This window comes from Hemiscyllium ocellatum, chromosome 12 (assembly GCF_020745735.1).
Source record: "Hemiscyllium ocellatum isolate sHemOce1 chromosome 12, sHemOce1.pat.X.cur, whole genome shotgun sequence".
NCBI lineage: Eukaryota > Metazoa > Chordata > Chondrichthyes > Orectolobiformes > Hemiscylliidae > Hemiscyllium > Hemiscyllium ocellatum.
Genome location: NC_083412.1, coordinates 49,053,893 through 49,077,073, shown reverse-complemented (window position 1 = coordinate 49,077,073; position 23,181 = coordinate 49,053,893). Strand labels below are relative to the sequence as shown.

Below are 23,181 nucleotides of genomic sequence, written 5' to 3'. Positions count from 1 at the left end.
ACAGGTGCATGAAAGGGGATATTTAAAGGGATATGGGTCAAACACAGGAAAATGGGACTAGTTTAGTTTGGGAAGCTTAGTTGGCGTGAATGAGTTGGACTAAAGGGTCTGTTTCCGTCTTGTATGATGCTATAAATCTATAATGTTATGTTTCAGGGAAGCATAAACCATAAGACCATAAGATATAGGAGCAGAATTAGGTCATTTGGCCCACTGAATCCACTTGACTATTCAATCATGGCTGATATGTTTCTCAAACCCATTCTCTTGTCTTCTCCCCAGTAACTCTTGATCCCCTTACTAATCAAGAACCTATATATCTATCTATCTCTGTCTTAAAGACACTCAATGAGCTTGTCCTTCACAGCCTTTTGTAGCATTAAATTCTACAGATTCACAAGCCTCAGATGAAGAAATTCCTCTTAATCTTTCACATTGAGGCTGTGCCCTCAAATTTTCTCCACTTGGACTCTATCCAGCCTCTCGTATTCTGTAAATCTCAATGAGATCCTCCCTCATCTTTTTAAACTCCATCAAATACAGACCCAGAGTTCTCAACTGCTCCTCATAGGATGATTCTTGCGAACCTCCTCTCGACCCTTCCAAGGCCAGTACATCCTTGCTTATGCATGGCTCCAAAACTGCTCAGAATGTGCCAAATACAGCTTTATTCAGCCTCAGCAGGATATCCATTCTCTTGTAGTCTATCCTAAGACAAAGTCCCTTCTGTGCTTCAGATTTCCAAAGTTTTTCTCCATTTAGAAAACAGTCTACGTCTCTATTCTTCTTACCAAGGTGCATGACCTCACACATTTCCTCCATTGTATTCCGACATATATGGAATGTTCCAGAGTACTTCCTTCCAAGCAAATTCAAATGCATCCTGTTCTGAGAATACAGAAAGCTAGAAGCACTGGATTTTGATCAATAGGACCTTATGGAGTCTCTTAAAATTAACTTTTGTTTGGATACAGTAGGTACATTTTTAAAATGTTTAATTTTTATAAAGCTTTGTAAGGAATCATACACTAAGCTATAACAGCATATAGGTTCCACACGTCTTTCAAACATAATTCAGTGTCAAGTTGTGTTACAGCTGATAGATTGACACAATTGAGTGTTTTTAAAATTACATCAAAGTATTTCCTGATGACAATATTTTTTTGACATATGTTTCACTTGATGGCAGCCAAGCAAGCAAGAGCAGAAACCATGAAAAGATTCTCAAAATGGGCAGAAGTGGTTCCCTGGATCATCTATTGCTCTGCCCTATGACAATGGCATCATTCAGTATGGAATGCCACTGGGACATCATCAGCATATAGCAAGTCCCTGAAAGGCTCACAGTGGACCTTTCCTCTTGTAGAAATTAAGAACTGCAGATGCTGGAGAGTCAGAGTAAAGAAGTGTGGCACTAGACAAGCACAGGCCAGGCAGCATCTGAGGAGCAGGAGAGTCAACATTTCAGGCATAAGCTCTTCATCAGGAATGTGCAAGAGGAAGGAGACAGAGAGGTAAATGGGGGATGGGGTGGGGGGGTGGGGCTGGGGGGGAAGTAGCTGGGAAAGTGATAGTTGGATGCAGTTGGGGGGGTAATTGTGATAGATCAGTGGGGAGGGTGGAGGGGATAGGTGAGAAGGAAGATGGGCAGGTGGAACACGTCAAGAGGACGGTGCTGAGGTTGAGAGTTGGATCTGGAATGAGATGTGGGAGGGGAGATTTGGAAACTAATGCAGTCAATGTTGATGCCATTTGGTTGGAGGGTCCCGAGGTGGAAGATGAGGCGTTCTTCCTTCAGTCGTTTGGTAGCTTGGATTTAGTGATGAAAGAAGCGCAGGACTTGCACGTCCTGTGAAAGGGGGAATTGAAATGGTTGGCCACAGGACAGAGGGCATGTATCCCAGAAATGTTCCCTGAAATGTTTCACGAGTTGGCATCCTGTCTTCCCAATGTAGAGGAGACCACATTGACAGCTCTCTGGGATACACACACCAAACAGCCCCACCGCCCTGTGGCTGACCATGTCAACTCCACCCCCTAGCTGCTGTGTTTTCCAGCACCACACTTTTTGATCCTTCTTCTTGGATCCTAGGCTGGACAATTTTCTATCATTCTAGTGTTTATATAGACACCCTCTGAAGGTGATGGCATATGACAACTCTAACAATAACAAAAGAATATACCAAAGATCATTGGTGTCAGACTTTAACATTGTTTGACCCCATTTCAGATTTCAAAGGATTCTGATGTTATCCTAAGCTGACTATTCTCATCATATTTTCATAAAATAGCATTGAGCAGCTTCAGCAGGCAAAACATTTTGTTCAGCAGCTTAAATAGTTCTCCTTTGTTTACATGGTCAAATAATGGCATGAGAAAAAAACAAATCAGGGATGCTCAAGACATTAGCATTAGCCTCTCTGAATGACACTATTTCTGAAAGAGCATTTGCAGCCATGGAGTTCTGTACTGGTACACTGTTTTGCATGACAGGGTACAATGAATGTGTTCATTGTGTTCTGCAGCTGACTGACTGAGAATCCCTCTGATTCTTACCGCCTGCGACTGGCATGTGTTATAAGCATTTACAAGTTGAAACTCAATCTGCTTGGAAAAGAATGAACACACCTTCCCTCTCAATCTAGTAGGAATTGAACGTGAAGCTTCTGACTGCTAAATAGGGAGGTTACAGAACAAGGGCTGTTTGAACAAAAGTTATTCCTCATATAAGATTGCATTTCACCGAAGTTTTCATTTGGGGCTTAGGCAAGACCAACCACTAGTACAGCGAATGGATAGATTGCATTGTCCTGCTCGTCCTACTCTAATGTTAAAATGCTCCACTTTTGAAAATAAGCTTAAGTCTTCATGACAACATCCAATACATACATTATCGTAATTTTAATGTAACTATTCATCCCCATTATTACAGCAATTTAACTCATGTTAATTTACCAAGTTCGACCTTTCGTTTTCACCTTATGGAAGCATTTGCTTGCTCCATCAACTAGAACAAAGTTTTCTGCATTTTTTTTTTCTGCAATAAGATCTCATTTAATCACTAGAGCCTGACTTTTCAAAACAGAGATCGATGATATAATGCATCGCTTTGAACTGTTCAAAAATATATATTCGTTTAAAACAGAAGTCTCACCGTCTATAACAGTAACCAACAGTCCGAAGATAAAAAGTTTCATCTGCAAACGTTCACCCAGCTCCAGGAAGGAGTTTTCAGGGACTAGCAACAACAACACATTAATGAACCAGGGGTACTATACTGGAGAGTCCCAACTTGGTGAAAACAATACCAAAGGCGTTCTTTCAGTTTCATTTACTGTATTCTTTATGCTTCAGTAACCCCTCTGCGTTGGAGGAAATAACGCTATCATGTGCACGGCTGTTTGATTTAAATTATAGCAGCTGGATTTAACCAAATAGTTCACATGTCTTTCAGTAGGGGGTGAGGTTAGTCAGCTGCCAAATCGGGAAGAGGGAGAGAAGTTCCGCGTACCTGTTAAACTGCAGGTTCTTTTGTTAAGTTGTGGTTCTGTTCACCGAGCTGGAAGTTTTTGTTGCAACCGTTTAGTCTCCTGGCTAGGCGACATCATCAGTGCTTTGGAGCCTCCTGCAAAGCGCTTCTTTGATGTTTCTTCCGTATTTATAGTGGTCTGCCCTTGCCGCTTCCAGGTGTCAGTTTCAGCTGTCCGCTGTAGTGGTTGGTATATTGGGTCCAGGTCGATGTGTTTGTTGATGGAGTTTGTGGATGAATGCCATGCCTCTAGGAATTCCCTGGCTGTTTTCTGTCTGACTTGCCCTATGATAGTAGTGTTTTCCCAGTCAAATTCATGTTGCTTGTCTGCTTGTGTGGCTACTAGGGATAGCTGGTGTGTCGTTTCGTGGCTAGGTGATGTTCATGTATGCGGATTGTTAGCTGTCTTCCTGTTTGTCCTATATAGTGTTTTGTGCAGTCCTTGCATGGTATTTTGTAAACTACATTAGTTTTGCTCATATTGGATATCGGGTCCTTTGTTCTAGTGAGTTGTTGTCTGAGCGTGGCTGTTGGTTTGTGTGCCGTTATGAGTCCTAAGGGTCGCAGTAGTCTGGCTGTCAGATACACACAGACCAAGTCCTAAACTATGAAAGTAACCACCCCAACACACACAAACGAAGCTGCATCAGGACACTATTCAAAAGGGCCACAACACACTGCTGTACACCAGAACTGCAAAAAGAGGAAGAGGAACACCTATACAAGGTATTCGCCAAAAACGGATACCCGCACAACTTTATCAACAGATGCCTAAGAGACAGACCACGGAATGAGGACATGCCACAACCAGAAGGACTAGCCACACTACCATACATCAGGAGCATTTCAGAACTGACAGCCAGACTACTGCGACCCTTAGGACACATAATGGCACACAAACCAACAGCCACGCTCAGACAACAACTCACTAGAACGAAGGACCCGATATCCAACATGAGCAAAACTAATGTAGTTTACAAAATACCATGCAAGGACTGCACAAAACACTATATAGGACAAACAAGAAGACAGCTAACAATCCGCATCCATGAACATCAACTAGCCACGAAACGACATGACCAGCTATCCCTAGTAGCCACACACCCAGACAACAAGCAACATGAATTTGACTGGGAAAACACTACTATCATAGGGCAAGCCAGACAGAGAACAGCCAGGGAATTCCTAGAGGCATGGCATTCATCCACAAACTCCATCAACAAACACATCGACCTGGACCCAATATACCAACCACTACAGCGGACAGCTGAAACTGACACCCGGAAGCGGCAAGGACAGACCACTATAAATACTGGAAGAAACATCAAAGAAGCGCTTTGCAGGAGGCTCCAAAGCACTGATGATGTCGCCTAGCCAGGGGACTAAACGTTTGCAACAAAAACTTCCAGCTCGGTGAACAGAACCACAACAACGAGCACCCGAGCTACAAATCTTCGCACAAATCTTTTGTTAAGATGAATGCCGAAGGAAACTCAATAATACACTGAAAGCTTTTCTGATGAAGGGCTTTTGCCCGAATCGTTGATTTTCCCTGCTTCTCGAATGCTGCTTGCCCTGCTGTGCTTTTCCAGCACCAAACCAAATCTTGTCTCTGACCTCCAGCATCTGCAGTGGTGACAGATAAATGGGAGGGATGGGTCAAGAGGGTGGTGTGGAGTTGGAGGCTTGGGACTGGGGTAAGATGGGGGGGGGGGGGGGTGGTTGGAAATGATGAAACTGGTGAAATCCAAGTTGATCCTGGTGAGACTTCCTTGTTTTAAACAGATATGAATTTTTGAACAATTCGAAACAATGCATTATACCATCGAGCTCTGTAAAAAAAATTGGTTCTAGTGATTGAATAAGACCCTGCTGCAGAAAAAAAAACTTGCAGAAAACTTTGTTCTAGTTCATGGAGCATGCAAATGCTTTCATAGGGTGAAAATGAAAGGAAGTTGTGTGGTTGCAGTGTCCCAAGGCAGAAGATGAGTCATTCTTCCTCCAAATGTCTGGTGGTTAGGGTTTGGTGATGGAGGAGGCCCAGGACCTGCATGTCCTTGGTGGAGTGGGAGGGGAAGTTAAATTGTTCAGCCAAAGGGCAGTGGGGTTGGTTGGTGTGGGTATCCCCTCACCTTATCCCAGTCCCAAGTCTCCAACTCGGCACAGCCCTCTTGACCTTTCCAACATCCTTCCCACCTATCCACTCCCCCCTTCTTTCCTAACAATCATCTTCTCCCCCACCTTCATTCTCAGCTACCTTCCCCCAACCCCACCTCCCTCCCATTTATCTCTCAGCACCCCCGGTCCACAAGCCTCCTTCATGATGAAGGGCTTATGCCCAAAACGTTGATTTTCCTGTTCCTCTGATGCTGCCTGAAATGCTGTGCTTTTTTAGCACCACATTCTCAACTCTGATCTCCACCATCTGCAGTCCTCACTTTCTCCTAGAACATAGAAAGTTACAGCACAGGAAGGACCCATTGACCCACAATGTTATGCCAAAAATAATGCCAAATTAAACTAATCCCATTTGACTGCCATTGGTCCATGTTCCTCCATCCTTGCATATTCATATGCTTACTTAAAGGTCCCTTAAATGCCCCTCATGTCTACCATGATGGCACATAGGTGAGAAACAAATGGAGGTAAAGCATAAATCTTTGTTGGACAGCAGAGAAAATTGTGTGGGAGCGGGAATGTTTTTATAAGCAAGAATATCAAGAGATATGAGCCCAAGGCAGGCATATGGAGTTAGGCCAGAGATCAACCATGATCTTATTTAATGACAAGGGACTGAACGGCTTCCTCCTGTTCCTAAAAAGAGAATTATCTTTAGGATACTCTGGAATCAATTATGCAGCCTCCAAGAATGAGTAGTTCCACCTGGCTGCACAACAATGCAAAGGCATTAAGAGGACTTGATCAATCATGCCAAGAAGTTCAAGAAGGATCATGCAAGTCTGAAAAGGGAGGTCAGATCATTTTAGGTTAGTTCGAATCAGTCTCATCCACTTCAGATGTTACATGTTCAACAAAGGTGTGCTATCATTCATAAAGTCAGGAAGTATGGGATACAGGGAGATTTGGTTATCTGGATTCAGAATTGGCTGGCTGACAGAAGGCAGAGAGTGGTTGTAGGTGGAACATGTTCTGCTTGGAAGACAGTGTTGAGTGGGGTCCCGCAGGGCTCTGTTCTTGGGCCTCTGCTCTTTGTAGTTTTTATAAATTACTTGGTGAGGAGGTTTGACGGGTGGGTTAGTAAATTTGCAGATGACACAAAGGTTGGAGGTGTCGTCGATAGTATTGAGGGCTACTGCAGTCTGCAGTGTGGCATAGCTAGGATGCAGAGCTGGGCTGAGAAATGGCAGATGGAGTTCAACCTGGATAATTGCGAAGTGATGTATTTTGGAAGTTCGAACTCGAACGCTGAATGTAGGATTGAAGATAGGATTCTTGGCAGTGTAGAAGAACAAAGGAATCTGGGTTTGCAAGTACACAGATCCCTCAAAGTTGCCACCAAAGTGGATAGGGTTGTTAAGAAAGCATATGGTGTTTTGGCTTTCATTAACAGGGGGATCAAGTTTAAGAGCCACGAGGTTTTGCTGCAGCTCTACAAGTCCCTGGTGAGACCTATAGTAGGGCGGCCAGTTCTGCTCGCCCTACTATAGGAAAGATACAGAGGCTTTGGAGAGGGTGCAAAGAAGGTTTACAGGATGCTGCCTGGACTGGAGAGCTTGCCTTATGAAGAAAGGTTGAATAAGCTCGGACTTTTCTCTCTGGAGAGAAGGAGGAAAAGAGGAGACCTGATTGAGGTGTACAAAATAATGAGAGGAATAGATAGAATCAATAGCCAGAGACTTTTCCCCAGGGCAGGATTGACTGGTACGAGAAGTCATAGTTTGAAGATATTGGGAGGAAGGTATAAAGAAGACATCAGAGGTAGGTTCTTTATGCAGAGTTGTGAATGCATGGAATGTGTTGCCAGCTGAGGTGGTAGAAATAGAGACATTGGGGACATTTAAGTGACTGCTGAACATGCACATGGATAGCAGTGAATTGAGGGATGCATAGGTTAAGTTACTATATTTTACATTAGGATTAAGTCTCAGCATAACATTGTAGGCCAAAGGGCCTGTTCTGTGCTGTACTTTTCTATGTTCTATGTTCTATCAGGCATCACAAAGACATAGAGCTAATGAAAATCTCTTTTTCTACAGTATAATTTAATAAAACACATGTCTAACAACTAAAAAAACTATTTACGTGACAAAGAAGAAATGCTCTGCTTGTTGGAAATCCATGACCCATCCAACCGGACATAAAACTCTGCTTTTGGACAGAAAACCTCTCCCTTCCTGAAGAATAAACATCTCATATTTACAAACTGACAAAAGTCCCTAACAAATTATCCTAATCTTAAATTTCTACTTTTTCAGAAAGTCACACATAAGAGATTGTTAACTAAGGTGGAAGCCCATGGAATTGAGGACAAATTATTGACATGGCTGGGAAATCAGGTGAGTGGCAGGTGATAGAAAGTTAGGATATGACTATTGGGAAGGATGTAACTAATGGTGTCCCACATGGATATGCGTTAAGGCCTCAATTATTCGTATTATTTACTAATGACTTATGGACTAGGCAGACCACTTAAAACATTCTTTGGCAAGCAGCCCTAGACCTAACTTTGCAATTATTTCAGTAAGCATACAGTGAAAAGTACTTGGAGTAAGATAGCTAGGTTGACTACTAGATTTTAAAACAGACAAAAAGTTTATTCACAACATTACACAATGAAGCACAAAGAACAGAATAAAGGACCCCTACAGAACTCAACCTATCCAGCTAGACTTAGTTATGCTGTTCCGAATACACACAACAGTCCCAATAAGCAAACACCCTTTAAAAACCAGTGTAAATGTAACACATGCTTACAGGTTAAAGGTGAAGACAGAAAAGAGAGGGAGAGTTTCGACACAGCTCCCTGTGAACTTCCCAGTTCAAGACTGAACTAAAAATTGCCTACCTGAGCTAGCTAGAGAGCTAACCACTCCCTTCTCTTTATACAGGTCACTTCAAAAACATGACAACTTTGGCCTGAAGTCTCATCTGTTTCCATATGAACAAAAGGCTTCTAAAAATCCTTTTCATCTCTGTACCAAACCAGATTGATTGGAGTCTGGCCCAGTTTATTACCTTTCTGAAAAAAATCAAGGACAGCGTCTCCTTGGGTCAAGGAACAGTTTTTAGGAAAAAAGGGGCTAGCTTTGTGACATGTCTCCCCTTAAAAAAACATCAATACCAAAAGATGGCTTCATTTTTAACCCTTCAAAATCTGGTTAGTAGTCTAAACACAGATATACACTATACTAACTATAAACATGGAAACATGCACAATCATACGTAAATTCAGGCCGTGGCACACCCACCACCAAATGCCTCCATATCTCATTCGAGTCTTGAAAACGCATCAGCAATCATGTCTTTGTGACCTGTCACATGCACAATTGTCAAATTGAATGGCTGCAACAATAAGCTCCATCTAAACTGTTTGGCATTTTTGTCGTTAAAATTTTCCACAAATGTCAATAGGTTGTGATCAGTGTATATGAATGTCTCAGATGCATTGCTGGTAACATAAACACTGAAATGTTGTCATGCCGACACTAAGCTTAAAGTTTCTTTCTCCACCATTGAATATTTCTGTTGATGAACATCTGATGGAAAATATCTGTTGGGTTTTTCTGTTCCCTCAACATCTTCCTGCAGGAGCCCCATATTGTCGCCCAAATCACTGGCATCGATAGCCATCCTGAAAGGCTTCATATAATCCGGTGTGGCTAATACTGGGGCAGTGGTTAACGCAGTTTTTAGGCTGGCAAATAAGTGCCTTTTGACAGTCCGATGTCCACTGAAACCTCTTGTCCTTTTTTAACAATTCGGTGAGTGGAGCAGCCACACTGCTAATGTTTGGTACAAATTTTCAGTAAAATCCACTCAATCTCAGGAACCATGGTACTGCCTTTTTTTTTGATGGTGTGGGAAATTCCTCAATTACTTTCGTTTTGGCATCTTGTGGGGCCATTTGTCCATGTCCAATAACATGGTCCAGAAAGGTGTCTTGGGCTTTGGTAAATTCATTTTTAGCCAGGCTTACCACCAAATTAGCCTTCCGAAGTCAATCAAACAAGTCCAATAAATGCCGTAAATATTTCTGCCATGAATGACTAAAAATCACCAGGCTATCAATATACACACAGTTAGGTAATCCAGCAATGACCATATTAGTTAGTTTCTGAAATGTGGCTGGAGTGTTTTTCATACCAAATGGCATGATTTTGAACTGATATAGTCGATTTGGCGTTACGAAAGCTGAAATCGCCTCGCTGTCTCTGAAAGGGGTATTGTCAGTAGCCTCTGAGCAAGTCCAACTTAGAAATATAACTTGCTTGTCCCACTTTGTCAACACAGTCCTCCAACCATGGAATTGGATATGCATCAGTCTTTGCGATAGTCCATACATAACTATTGGGTACCATCTTGCTTTGGCACCATGACAATGGATAAGCTCCAGTCACTGTAACTCACTTCAATTATGCCATCTTGGAACATGCATTCTATCGCCTTTTGAACCTGTGTTAACCTTAGAGGGTTATGCCTATAAGGATGTTGCTTAATTGAAACAGCATCTCCTATATCTACATCATGCAAATTAGGTTAGTACTTCCCAGTTTATTTCCACAAACCTCCCCATGTGATAGTAATAAGTCTTTTAGGTCATTTCGATTTTCATGTGGAAGGTAATGCAATAATTTATCCCAATTTTTGACAACTTCCTCACTGTCCAATTTGATTTGAGGAATGTTCAATGCAGAATCCTCTGAACTTGGTTCTTCCTTCTGTACTGTCCTCTTCTCCTCTTGCTTTCCTTCCCTATCAAATTATCTTTTGAGCATATTCACATAATACATTCTGTGAGATTTCTTCCTACCTGGAGTCCGTATCAAGTACTTCGCCCCACTCAATTTCTTCACAATTTAATAAAGTCCACTAAAGCTGGCTTTTAAAGCCTCACCTGTTACTGGAAGTAACAACAATACCTTATCCCCAATTGCAAAAATTGCAAATTTGTGATTTCTTATCCACTTCCTGTATGCTGTGATACTTTTAAATGCTGTCTAGCCAACTCCACAGCTCTATTTAATCATTCCCTAAAATTTGACATATAGTCCAAATGGGTGGTCTCTGAAATCTGCCTTATTAATTTCTCCTCAATCAACTTTAATGGTCCTCTTTCTTCATGCCCAAAAATTAATTCAAGTGGACTGAGTTTGGTCGATTCATTCGGTGCATCTCTGATAACAAAAAGTACGTTCGGAACTCACTTATCCCAATCTTGGATAATCCTGACCATAAGCCCTTAACATGGTCTCCAGTGTCTGATGCCATCTCTTTAGCACTCCCTGTAATTCCAGATGGTACGCAGTAGATTTGAATTGCTTTATTCCCAACTTATCTGTAACCTCTTTGACGAAGGATGTGAAGTTTGATCCTTGATCTGACTGGATCTCTTTTGGTAGTCCGTATCTAGTAAAAAGTTTAAGTAATTTTTCTATGACTCTTTTAGCTGTGATGTTGTGTAATGGGATTGTCTCTGGAAATCTAGTCAACATATCCATTATTGTTAGTAAATTTATTCCTACTTTTGTTTGAAGTAGGGGACCTATGCAATCAATCAAGACTCTTGCAAAAGGTTCCTGAAATGCTGGAATAGGTATTAAAGGTACAGGTTTTATTCCTGCCTGTGGTTTTCCGATTACCTGACATGTATGACATATCTAGCAAAATTGAACTACATCTTTGCGAATTCCAGGCCAGTAAAAATGTCTTTGTATTTTAGCCTGTGTTTTCCTTACCCTTAAATCACCTCCAAGTCATAGCTCATGCACCACTCGCAGCATCTCCTTTCAATGACATACCAGCAAAACAATATGATGAATGTTTGCCCATTTCTCATCTGCTTGAATGTGTGATTGTCTCCATTTCCTCAATAGGACATCATTTGTTAAGTAATAACACTCAGGAATGCATTCACTTTCTTTCTCAGTAAATGCCTTTTGATATAACTGTTTTAACTCTTCTTTCTGCTGTATTTCAATCAGCTTAGCAGAGCTAAACATACGGGCAGTTTAGCTGTTTGTTCCTTCTCTGTTCCACTAATCTGATCAAAGGACTTTCAGATAACACTACATCAGCTTCCTTACCTATACCTTTTGATCTCTCCTGCTTCAGCTTGTGCCTCTGTGATCTCGTGATCACACAATCAGGAAAATTCCTGGAAAAACATTCTCCATGTCTTTAGTTGCCTGCATCTCCACTGGCATTTCAACCAGAGTAGGCAGCACGCCTACCAGTGAATCATTTATATCACTTACAAGGACAAATTGTACTCCTGGAGCTGAGAGTTTGTTCAGTTTTTCTACCACAAGTTCTCCACTCTTTTCTAGACTCTCTTGCCTCACTTTACATAATTGCGCACATTTTATTTCACCATGAATTCCTGTTACCAGTACCTTTTCTGACAATCGTCCGTCAGGAGTACATATCTCCTCACCCTTCAGCATTACAGACAGAAAAGATCCTGTGTCCCTTAATATTGTAACCTCCTTACCTATTACTCCTGGTCTATGTGAATAAACTTTACTCTTGTTTTTTCAGCAGATCTGGCACTTCCTCCTTAATCAACCTCTGAGGCAGTTGTCTAATTTGTCTTGTGCTTTTTGTTACCAGTCTAACAAAACTTCCAGGCTTGTCTGGTTTTCCTTCATCTGGTTTTCTCCTAGCCCACCAACACTGTAATTTTGTGGGGCCCACTTTATTTCAGTGAGCTTTTTAACTACTTTGTTCCCCCTCACGGGTTTCTTTTTTACCCTGTGGTAAATTATCCTTATGATCATCGCTGAGATCTACCATTTCCTTTCCATTTGAGGATTTCTCTTTGCCCCAATTTCTATCCCTCATGGACTGAAATTGATTCTGGAAGCCAAACTGAGTTTTACGGACCAGCTCATAACAATCAGCCACTTCAGCTGCTAACCTTGCTGTTTTAACTCTCTGCTCTTCCACATGAGTTCACACTACTTCCTCACTGAGCCTACCCTCAGCCTTTATCTCTAGCCTTTTAAGCTGATTTTCCTTTTAAAGTGTCAGTTTTTGAACTTCAAACGCACTCTGTTTCTCTCTGTTCTGCTGCTCTCTCTTTTTACCTTTCTTCTGCTTTTAATCATAACTCAAACTGTTTCCTTTCTGTTGCCCTTTCCTTATCTCTCACCTCCAACTTGAGCTGCTTCATTTGCAATTGAATTCTTGACATCTCTATAGATCCTGATGGTTTCTCCAGCAAGTTTAAATGCTGAGCTACTGCTATAATTATCCCTCCTTTCCTCACAGAAGTGAGCAGTTCCAATTCCAGCTTCTCTGCTAATTCTTGCAACTTGGTTTTATTCACTTTTTACAAAACCTCCAAAGTCACCGTATCCACATCCAAAAAACTTTTGGTGACTGAAAGAACCATTACAGTCCCAAGCTTTGTCTACCCAGCCAAACCAACATCCAAAATAAAGACACTAGCACCTACCATTCGCTGTTTAATATCACACAAAGAGCAACCAATCTGTTAGGGACTAGGCCAGACCACTCAAAACATTCTTAAGCAGTCAGCCTTGACCTAACTTTACAATTTGTTTTGGAAAGTGTACAGTGAAAATTTCCCGGAGTAAGATAGCTAGGTTGACTACTGAGTTAAAAATCACACAACACCAGGTTATAGTCCAACAGATTTATTTGGAAGCACTAGCTTTTGGAGCGCTGTTCCTTCATCAGTTGACTTCTAGATTTTAAAACAGACAAAAAAAAATTATTCCTTATTAGATTAGATTAGATTACTTACAGTGTGGAAACAGGCCCTTCGGCCCAACAAGTCCACACCGACCCGCCGAAGCGCAACCCACCCATACCCCTACATATACCCCTTACCTAACACTACGGGCAATTTAGCATGGCCAATTCACCTAACCCGCACATCTTTGGACTGTGGGAGGAAACCGGAGCACCCGGAGGAAACCCACACAGACACGGGGAGAATGTGCAAACTCCACACAGTCAGTCACCTGAGGCGGGAATTGAACCCAGGTCCCTGGCGCTGTGAGGCAGCAGTGCTAACCACTGTGCCACCGTGCCGCCCTGAACATTCACAACATTACACAATGAAACATGAAGAATAGAATAAAGAACTATTCTACAGAATATTCTACAGCTCTCAACCTATCCAGCCAGACTTAATTATGCTGTTCTGAATACACACAACAGTTCCAATAAGCAAACACCCTTTTAAAACCAGTATAAATGAAACATATGCTTACAGGTTGAGGTTGAAGAGCAGAAAAGAGAGAGAGTTTCCAACAGTTCCCTGTTGAATTTCCCAGTTTAGACTCAACTAAAAACTGCTCAGCTCAGCTGGCTAGAGAGCTGACCTCTCCCCTCTGTTTATACAGGTCACTTCTAAAGCATGACAACTTTGGCCTGAAGTCTCATCTATTTACATATAAAGAAAAGGCCTCTCAAAATCCTTTTCATCTCTCCAACAAACCAGACTGATCGGAGTACAGTCCGGTTTATTGGCCTTCTGTTCCTTGAGCCAAGGAACAGCTTTTAGAAAAAAAGGGACTAGCTTTATGACATGACTAGGATAATGACATAAAATGTCAAATAATCCAAATATGCTCATGACACAATATTAGTTGGCATTTAAGCAGTGTAGATAATAGCATAACATTATGAAGGGACATTGATAGACAAAGTGAATGGACAGATGGAGTTCAATAGAAGTGTGAGATTATCTATTTTGGACTGAAAAAGGATAAATCAGGAAGCTTTCTAGATGGTGTGTCTGTAAATACAATGGATATCCAAAGAGACTTGGGGGTTCAGATGCATAGATCTTTAAAATGTCATGAACATGTGCAGACAAGAAAGCTAATGGAATGCTGACCTTTATATCTAGACAATTGGAGTATAAGGATGCAGAAGTTATGCTACCGTTATACAATAACCTGATTAGACCCCAACTTTGAGCATTGTGAGTAGATCTGAACACCAGACCTTAGGAAGGACATAATGGGTTTGGAGAGAGTAAAATATAGATTTATAAGAATAATACCGGGACTTCAGGGGTTGAGTTATGAGGAGAGATTACACAAATAAAGCCTGTTTTAGAAGGTTGAGAGGTTTTTTTTTTCCCTGCTCCACTTATGCAGTTCATAGCATGCTAGGAATATGCAACAATAAGGGTACTACTACAAGAGCCTCCAGTCCAGTTGGAACATCAAAACCAGATCTTCAGCATTCCTATCATCTGCCACACCATGGCCCTGGTGGAGGAATGAGCTGCACAGTATTTACACTCAGCTTCAGCCAAGTCTTGAATAATGGAGCCATCAGCCATGTAGGTTGGTTCGCTGAGTTGGCTGGCCAGCTAGTTTCTAATATAGAGTGACCCCAGCAGCATGGGTTCAATTTCTGCATTAGCTGAGATTATCATGACAGATCTCCCCTTGTCTTAGGCATACTGACCCTTTCATTACACTAATTACTAGTCATCTCTCTCTGAAAAGGAACAATGATAAATTTACTTTTTTTTTTACCTCAGCTACGATCTCCCAGTGACAATCGTTGTAAGTGATGCAGCCTTGGGAGTTTAGCATATTTCTCTGTCCAGTGTGATATAGAGGACTCAAACAAGAAGATCCAAAGAATGGCTCTGCATGAGCCTTTGACAAATGAGCTTCTTTTGATGAATGTAGCACAAACCATGTCAAATAAATAGATGTAAGATATGGTTAAGTGCTGCATGGTTTCTGATATCCTAACCCTGACATCTATCGAGAAAGGCAGCAATGCATATAGAGCTTTCTGATGATTATATACAGCTGTAGGTGAGAGGAAATAATTTCTGTCCCCCTGTCTAGCATATGAGACTTTGGATTGCCTTTGTGAATTGTGGCCTGCAGGTTTCACCTTGAAAATAATCTGTGATTACCTCTTTTTCACAGAGATAACAATACTCGATCTGTAATGACCAGTGTCTGCTGGTTCTGACTCCCAACTAGTGTAAACATCTTCCCTGCATCTATGCTACTGATCCTTTTTAACTATTTTTCAGGTTTCAATGAGATCACCTCTCATTCTTTGAAACTCTCTAGAATAAAGGCCAGTTTGCCTAATTTCTCTTCATACGATTGTCCCACCAGCCCGAGAACAAGGCTGGTGAACCTTTGCCTCACTCAGTCTATGGTAATTATATCTTTCCTGAGGTAAGGAAAACTGCACAAAGTACTCCAGGTTTGGTTGAACCAAGTTATTATACGATTTGTGCAACTCACTACTCCTGTACTCAAATCCTATTAGAGTAAAGGCAAACAGTTCATTCAATATCCAAATAGCTTGATGCACCTGCATATTAGTCTTCATCGATTTATTGACAAGGCCATCTGAGTCCCTTTATAAATCTACAGTTTCTAACCTTTGCACACCTCCTTCTCCAAACAAAGTGGATAACTTTACATTTTTCCATATTGTATTGCATTTGCCATGTTTTTGTCCATTCACCTAACCTGAATGGATAAGCTTAATTCCTCGTGAAGCTGCTTTATGGTTTTCCTCACAATACACATTCTCACATAGCTTTGCATCCTCCACAGATTTGGAAATATTTCATTTGGTTCCCTACCTGCAAATCACTGGTATTTATTGTGAAAAGCTGAGGCCCAAGTTCCAATAGGGGGACAGATAGAGCCTCTGTGGGAATGAGAGAGCCTCACGGTTGGGTGTGTTGCCTCTCAGCTGCCAGAGTTCATTATGTCTCCGATCATGTTTTCAGGATTCTTAAGGAGGAAAGGGAGCAGCCCCAAGTCGTGGTTCACATAGGCACCAACGACATGGGTAGGAAGAGGGATGGGGATTTAAGGCAGAAATTCAGGGAGATGGGTGGAAGCTTAGAGCTAGAACAAACAGAGCTGTTATCTCTGGCTTGTTGCCCGTGCCATGTGCTAGCAAGACAAGGAATAGGGAGAGAGAGGAGTTTGACATGGGGCGACGGGATGTTGCAGGAGGGAGGGTTTTAGATTCCTGGATAATTGGGGCTAATTTTTGGGTAGGTGGGAGCTCTACAAACAGGGTGGTCTTCACCTGAATCAGAGGGGTACCAATATCCTGGAGGGAGATTTTGCTAATGCTCTTCAGGTGGAATTAAACTGATTCAGCAGCGGGATAGGAATGAAAATTGTAGTTTGAGTCTACGGTAAGTTGAGAGCAGTGAAGTCAGAACCAAGATTTCAAGATTGCAAGAAGGCGCCAGCAAGGAAGAAGTTGGTTTGAAGTGTGTCTACTTCAATGCCAGGAACATCCGGAATAAGGTGGGTAAACTGGCAGCATGGATTGGTACCTGAGATTTTGATATTGTGGCCATTTCAGAGACATGGGTAGAGCAAAGACAGGAATTGTTATTGCAGATTCCTCAACTTAGAAGAGAGAAAATAGTAAAAAGGGGTGGTGGTGTGGCACTGTTAGTCAAGGACAGTATTATGGTTGCAGAAAGGATGTTTGAGGACTCATCTACTGAGGTAGCATGGACTGAGATTCCAAGGAGAGGAGAGGTTACCCTAGGCCTCCAAATATCTCCAGAGATGTAGAGGATAGGATAGCAAAGATGGTCCTCATTAGGAGTGAGAACGACAGGGTAGTTGTTATGGGCGACTTTAACTTTCCAAATATTGACTGGGAATACTATAGTTTGAATGCTTTAGATAGGTCAGTTTTTGTCCAATGAGTACAGGAGGGTTTCCTGACACAGTATATCGACAGGCCAACAAGAGGCAAGGCCACATTAGATTTGGTACTGGGGAATGAACCTGGCCAGGTGTTAAATTTTGAGGTGGGTGAGCACTTTGGCGATATTGGACACAATTTGGTTATGTTTACTTTAATGATGGAAAGGGATGGGTATATATTGCCAGGCAAGCATTATAGCTGGGGGAAAGGCAATTACAATAGATTAGGCAAGATTTAGGATGCATAGGATGAGGAAGGAAACTGGAGGGGATGCGTACAATTGAAATGTGGAGCTTGTTCAAGGAACAGCGACTGTGGATCCTTGATAAGTATGTACCAGTCAGCCAGGGAGCAAGTTGTCAAGTGCAGCAACTGTGGTTTACTGAGGAAGTTGAATCTCTTGTCAAGAGGAAGAAGGCTGCTTATGTTAAAATGAGATGTGATGGCTCAGTTAGGGCCTGTGAGAGTTACAGGTTAGCCAGGAAGGACCTAAAGAGAGAACTAAGAAGAGCCAGGACAGGACGTGAGAAGTTGTTAGCAGAGACGATCAAGGAAAACTCTAAGGTTTTCCATAGGTATATCAGGAATAAAAGAATGACTAGAGTAAGATTAGGCCAATCAAGCATGGTAGAGGGAAGTTGAGTGTGGAGTCAGAGGAGATAGGGGAAGTGCTAAATGAATACTTTTCGTCAGTATTCACACTGGAAAAAGACAATGTGGTCAAGGACAATACTGAGATATAGGCTACTAGACTAGATGGGATTGAGATGCACAATGAAGAGGTGTTAGCAATTCTGGAAAGTATAAAAAATAGATAAGTCCTCTGGACCAGATGGGATTTATCCTAGGATTCTCTGGGAAGCCAGGAAGAGATTGCTGAGCATTTGGCTTTGATCTGTATGTCGTCATTGTCTACAGTAATACTGTCAGAAGACTGGAGGAGAGCAAATGTTGTTCCCTTGTTCAAGAAGGGGAGTAGAGACAACCCTGGAAATTATAGAGCTGTGAGTCTTACTTTGGTTGTGGGTAAAGTGTTGGAAAGAGTTATAAAAGGTAGGATTTATAATCATCTAGAAAGGAATAGGCTGATTAGGGATAGTCAACATGGTTTTGTGAAGGGTAGATCATATCTCGCAAACCTTATTGAGTTCTTTGAGAAGGTGACCAAACAGATGGATTAGGGTAGAGCGGTTAATGTGGTGTATATGGAGTTCAGTAAGGCATTTGATAAGGTTCCCCATGGTAGGCTATTGCAGAAAGGCTAGCTGAAGGAAGACAGAGGGTGGTGGTTGTTGGGAAATATTCAACCTGGAGTTCAGTTACAATGGGGGTACCTGAATGATCTGTTTTGGATCCACTGTTGTTGCCATTTTTATAAATGACCTGCATGAGGCATAGAAGGATGGGTTAATAAATTTGCGGATGACACTAAGGTCGGTAGAGTTGTGGATAGTAATGAAGGATGTTGTAGGTTACAGAGAGACATGGATAAGTTGCAGAGCTGGGCTGAGGGGTGGCAAATGGAATTTAATGCAGAAAAGTGTGACGTGATTCACTTTGGAAGGAGCAACAGGAATGCAGAGTACTGGGCTAATGTTAAGATTCTTGGTAGTGGAGATGAACAGAGAGATCTCGATGTCCAAGTACATAGATCCTTGAAAGCTGCCACCCAGGTTGAGAGGGTTAAGAAGGCATACAGTGTGTTAGCTCTTATTGGTAAAGGGATTGGGTTTCGGAACCATTGAGATCATGCTGGATGGCGATGGCTAGCGTGAGGGGACATAGCTTTAAATTGAGGGGGTGATAGATATAGGACAGTTGTCAAAGTTTGTTTCTTTACTCAGAGAGTAGTAGGGGCATGGGATACACTGTCTGCAACAGTAGTAGACTCACTAACTTTAAGGGCATTTAAATGGTCAATGGATAGGCATATGGATGAGGTTAGATGGATTTCAGATTGGTTCCACAGGTCAGCGCAACATCGGGGGCCGAAGAGTCTGTACTGCACTGTAACATTCTATGTTCTATGTTCTATCCTTGCAGTCTCCCACCAGTCACAGCCAGTTGACAAGAGAATTACTCATGTATTCCTACTCTCTGCTTTTTACCTGTTAGCCAATCATTAATCCACTCCAATACATTACCTCCACCCCACGTGCTTTAGCTTTCCTCAACAGCCTCCTGTGAGGTACTTTATCGAAAACCTTTCAAAAATTTAAATATATCCATAAAGTCTTTTTTTAAAAAAGTACCTTCAAAAATTTCAACAAACTAATCAAACATGATTTTCTATTCACTAATCCATGTTAACTATGTCTTATCAGACCATTATCAACCAGCCATTTATTATCCCATCCTTTATAATAGATTCTAGCATTTTGCCACAACTGGCATAAAACTAGCAGATATGTGGCTCCTGTTTTCTCTCTTCCTCCCTTCTTAAATAGTTGAGTGACATTTGCTACCTTCCAATCCATAGGAATCATACCTGGATCTATTTTTGAAAGATAATCATTGATGCATTAACTATCTCCATAGCCACCTCTCCAACACTTAAGTTTTATAAATTTTTAGTCCCATTATTTTCTCCATTATAAATTTTTTTACCAGGGCTATTTTCCTTCAACTCCCATTCTTCTGACCCACTTGGATCTTAACTTCTGGGTGATTTATTTTATTCACTTGTGGCTTATCGGTGTTGCTGGCTGGGCCAGCATTTATTGCCTGTCCATAGTTGCTTTTTGAGAAGATGGTATTGAGTTGCCTTCTTGAGCTGACGCAGTCCATGTTATATAGGTTGGGGAAGAAATTCTAGGATTTTGACCTAGCTGCATTTTCTTCAGTGAAACAGACAAGAAGTAATCAATTATCATCTCTGCCATTTATCAATTCCCATCAACTTAATGAAACATGATATATTTTTAACAATTCTATACTAGCATTCTTTAATTAGTACACACTTGTTCATTTGGACTTTGACTTTGCTCCTCCTTGCAGGATTGTAAGAATTTAATCATGATGTTTGAGGAAAGAGACACAGATTTGGGAGACCGCGGCATGTTCAAAGAATTTGAAGGGGAATAGAAAACTGGAGATGGGTGGTAGTTTGTTGGGACTGATAGGCCAAGTTTCAGCTTTTTGAGGAAAGAGATGATGATGACAGTTTTGAAGAAGACCGAGAATAAATCTTAAGCAGGTGGAACAATGAACAATATCAGTTAATGTGGGAGTCAGGAAAAGAAGTTGAATGATCAATATTTTAGTCAGAATAGGATTGAGAGAGAAGTTGGTCTCATGACAAGATGAGCTCAGAGAAGGGATGAGGGAAGTAAGAGATAAAGATGTGTGATCATGACTAGGGAAGGGAAGATTATTTAATGAGATTTGGTCTGGAGAATTCAGAGGTGGGAGGGAAATCATAAATACTGTTGATCAGATGGTGTCAATTTCAGTAAAAAAGAAACAATTAAACTCTTCAAATATGTTAGCTGTGAGGTGGAAGAAACAGTGAAAAGTATTTAGAAAGAATGGCTGAAGGTTCTCTTTGCATTGGAGTTTAATCCTGGAATAGTAACTGCTTTCTGCTGGTCTGTGCAGGACCTGATAGTGCTTAAACCAGCTCAGCCAAATGTGACACTGAATCATTGAACCAATTTTCTACAATACTGATTAAAATTTATGTCTGATGGGCTTGAGAGAATGGAAATGAAGCTCATACCAGGGGCAAATGGTCAAAGCGAGAGTGAGATTTTTATTAGGTTGAGACATCAAAAGTGGATGTGAGGATATAATTGAGTAGCTTGGTAACTATAGATATGTTGTGGTGAATGGAGGATCAAAGCTTAGACTATTTGGATTTTGAATATGCAGTTTTAGGAATTTTGGGCAAGAATATTTCTTAGGCTGAACACTGAAGGAACATAGTGAGGAGATGGAAGAAGGATGAGTGTGAAGAGTCATACAAGCAAATGATCAGCAATGGTAGTATCTGTGATTGATACTATGGGAGTAATGAGACCTCATGAGGGAAAAAGGTAAGAATTTCAATTTAAATATGAGTTTAAGATCAAAAAAGAGATAGCGTATGGTGCGTAAGAACTATCTTTTAGATTAGACTTACAGTGTGGAAACAGGCCCTTCGGCCCAACAAGTCCACACCGACCCGCCGAAGCGCAACCCACCCATACCCCTACATTTACCCCTTACCTAACACTACGGGCAATTTAGCTTGGCCAATTCACCTGACCCGCACATCTTTGTGACTGTGGGAGGAAACCGGAGCACCCGGAGGAAACCCACGCAGACACGGGGAGAACGTGCAAACTCCACACAGTCAGTCGCCTGAGTCGGGAATTGAACCCGGGTCTACAGGCGCTGTGAGGCAGCAGTGCTAACCACTGTGCCACCGTGCCGCCCATAATGCCACCGTGCCGCCCATTGTGCCACCGTGCCGCCCATCTTCTATCCAATCCACCCCCAAGTACATATTTGGATGGTGTTGTTATTTTCTTTAGATCAAATATGTTCAAATATGCCTCATCAAACCACCTGATTACCAGTTTTACATGCCACCATGAAGCTAGAGGCACACAAAGATGGAATTTCAATTTTACAGAATATTTATGAGTTGCAACATTAGCTGCAAAGGCAAACCTAAATATTTGAGTTGTAAGACATTTGCATTCACATAGCAGATTTTATGATTGCATATTTGCTTTTAATATTGAAAAAAAATTCCATTGGCATGTAATCATTAACAAGTATTATCCTTGTTTGATTCTGTTTTTCATCCAATGTATGATACAAATAATGATCTATTCCAGTGTTTAATTGACTGGCTCTTAAAAGCAACTTTGCTGATGTGTGGATTGCACTTTGTTTGTTTTATGACTTTATTTGTATGATTAGCACAACTATTATATCATGCTGCAATGATTTTGCCAAGTCAGTTTGGATCATGTCATAGGTTAGATAATACTGCGACCGGAACAGGCAAATATATGCTGGCTAAATACAAGTCACGTTAAGCCAAACTTGAAGAAAGGGTGAGGAGGACATCAAATCACTGCAGCCAGCAGTGAATGCTCAATGGGCAGAGGTATGGCAAATATTAATTATGGATTTCCCCTTGAGACTTTCTGGAAAGGACAGAATTTCAAATATTGTAATTATATCTTATTTAAAGTTTCCCTTTGCTTTCCTCATTATAGCAATCCTAAATACTTATGACAAAAAATGTTTTGCATTTGTTTTTGAGGATGTGGTTTATAATCATAAACCACCTGTCCTTGTTCCCATGGAAGGAGGCATTATGGGAATTAAGAGAATGATGTTAGCATGTGACACAGTGCACCCTGCTGACTGCCTGCAAGTACAACAAGGGGGCTGGTTTCAATTAACCTGTAGCATTTCAAAACATCCTCTCCCTCCTAAAATCACAAAGTTTGCAGCCTCTGACCTGTTCTTGGGACCATAGTATGACTGTTACACATAAAATTTTGATTGTGAAGCAATGATAATGATGTTGAATGTCAAGAGGAGATGGTCAGAAGTCACATGGCACCAGGTTATAATCAAAAAGGTTTATTTGAAATCACAAGCTTTCAGAGTGCTGCTCCTTCATCAGCTTGTGATTTCAAATAAACCTATTGGAAAATAACCTGGTGTCATGTGACTTCTGACCTTATCCACCCCAGTCCAACACCAGTACCTCCACATCATGGCCAAGAGGAGATGGTTTGATTGTGTTTTTTTTTGGAGTTGGT

The 23,181-nt window shown here is 41.4% G+C and overlaps 1 protein-coding gene across 2 annotated transcripts in view; it reads right to left on the bottom strand.

Moving 5' to 3' along the window:
- Nucleotides 1-23,181, bottom strand: part of LOC132820746 (nectin-1-like) — a 54,687-nt gene that overhangs the window by 15,305 nt on the left and 16,201 nt on the right. The window contains exon 1 of one of the 2 annotated variants that reach the window (XM_060833019.1): nt 3,155-3,348. The exons of the other annotated variant lie outside the window; for it this stretch is intronic. Coding sequence (XP_060689002.1) covers nt 3,155-3,197 — 43 coding nt within the window. The 5' untranslated portion in view covers nt 3,198-3,348. Of the gene's footprint in view, nt 1-3,154; nt 3,349-23,181 lie in introns of those variants that run through there. 2 annotated transcript variants of the gene reach the window in all.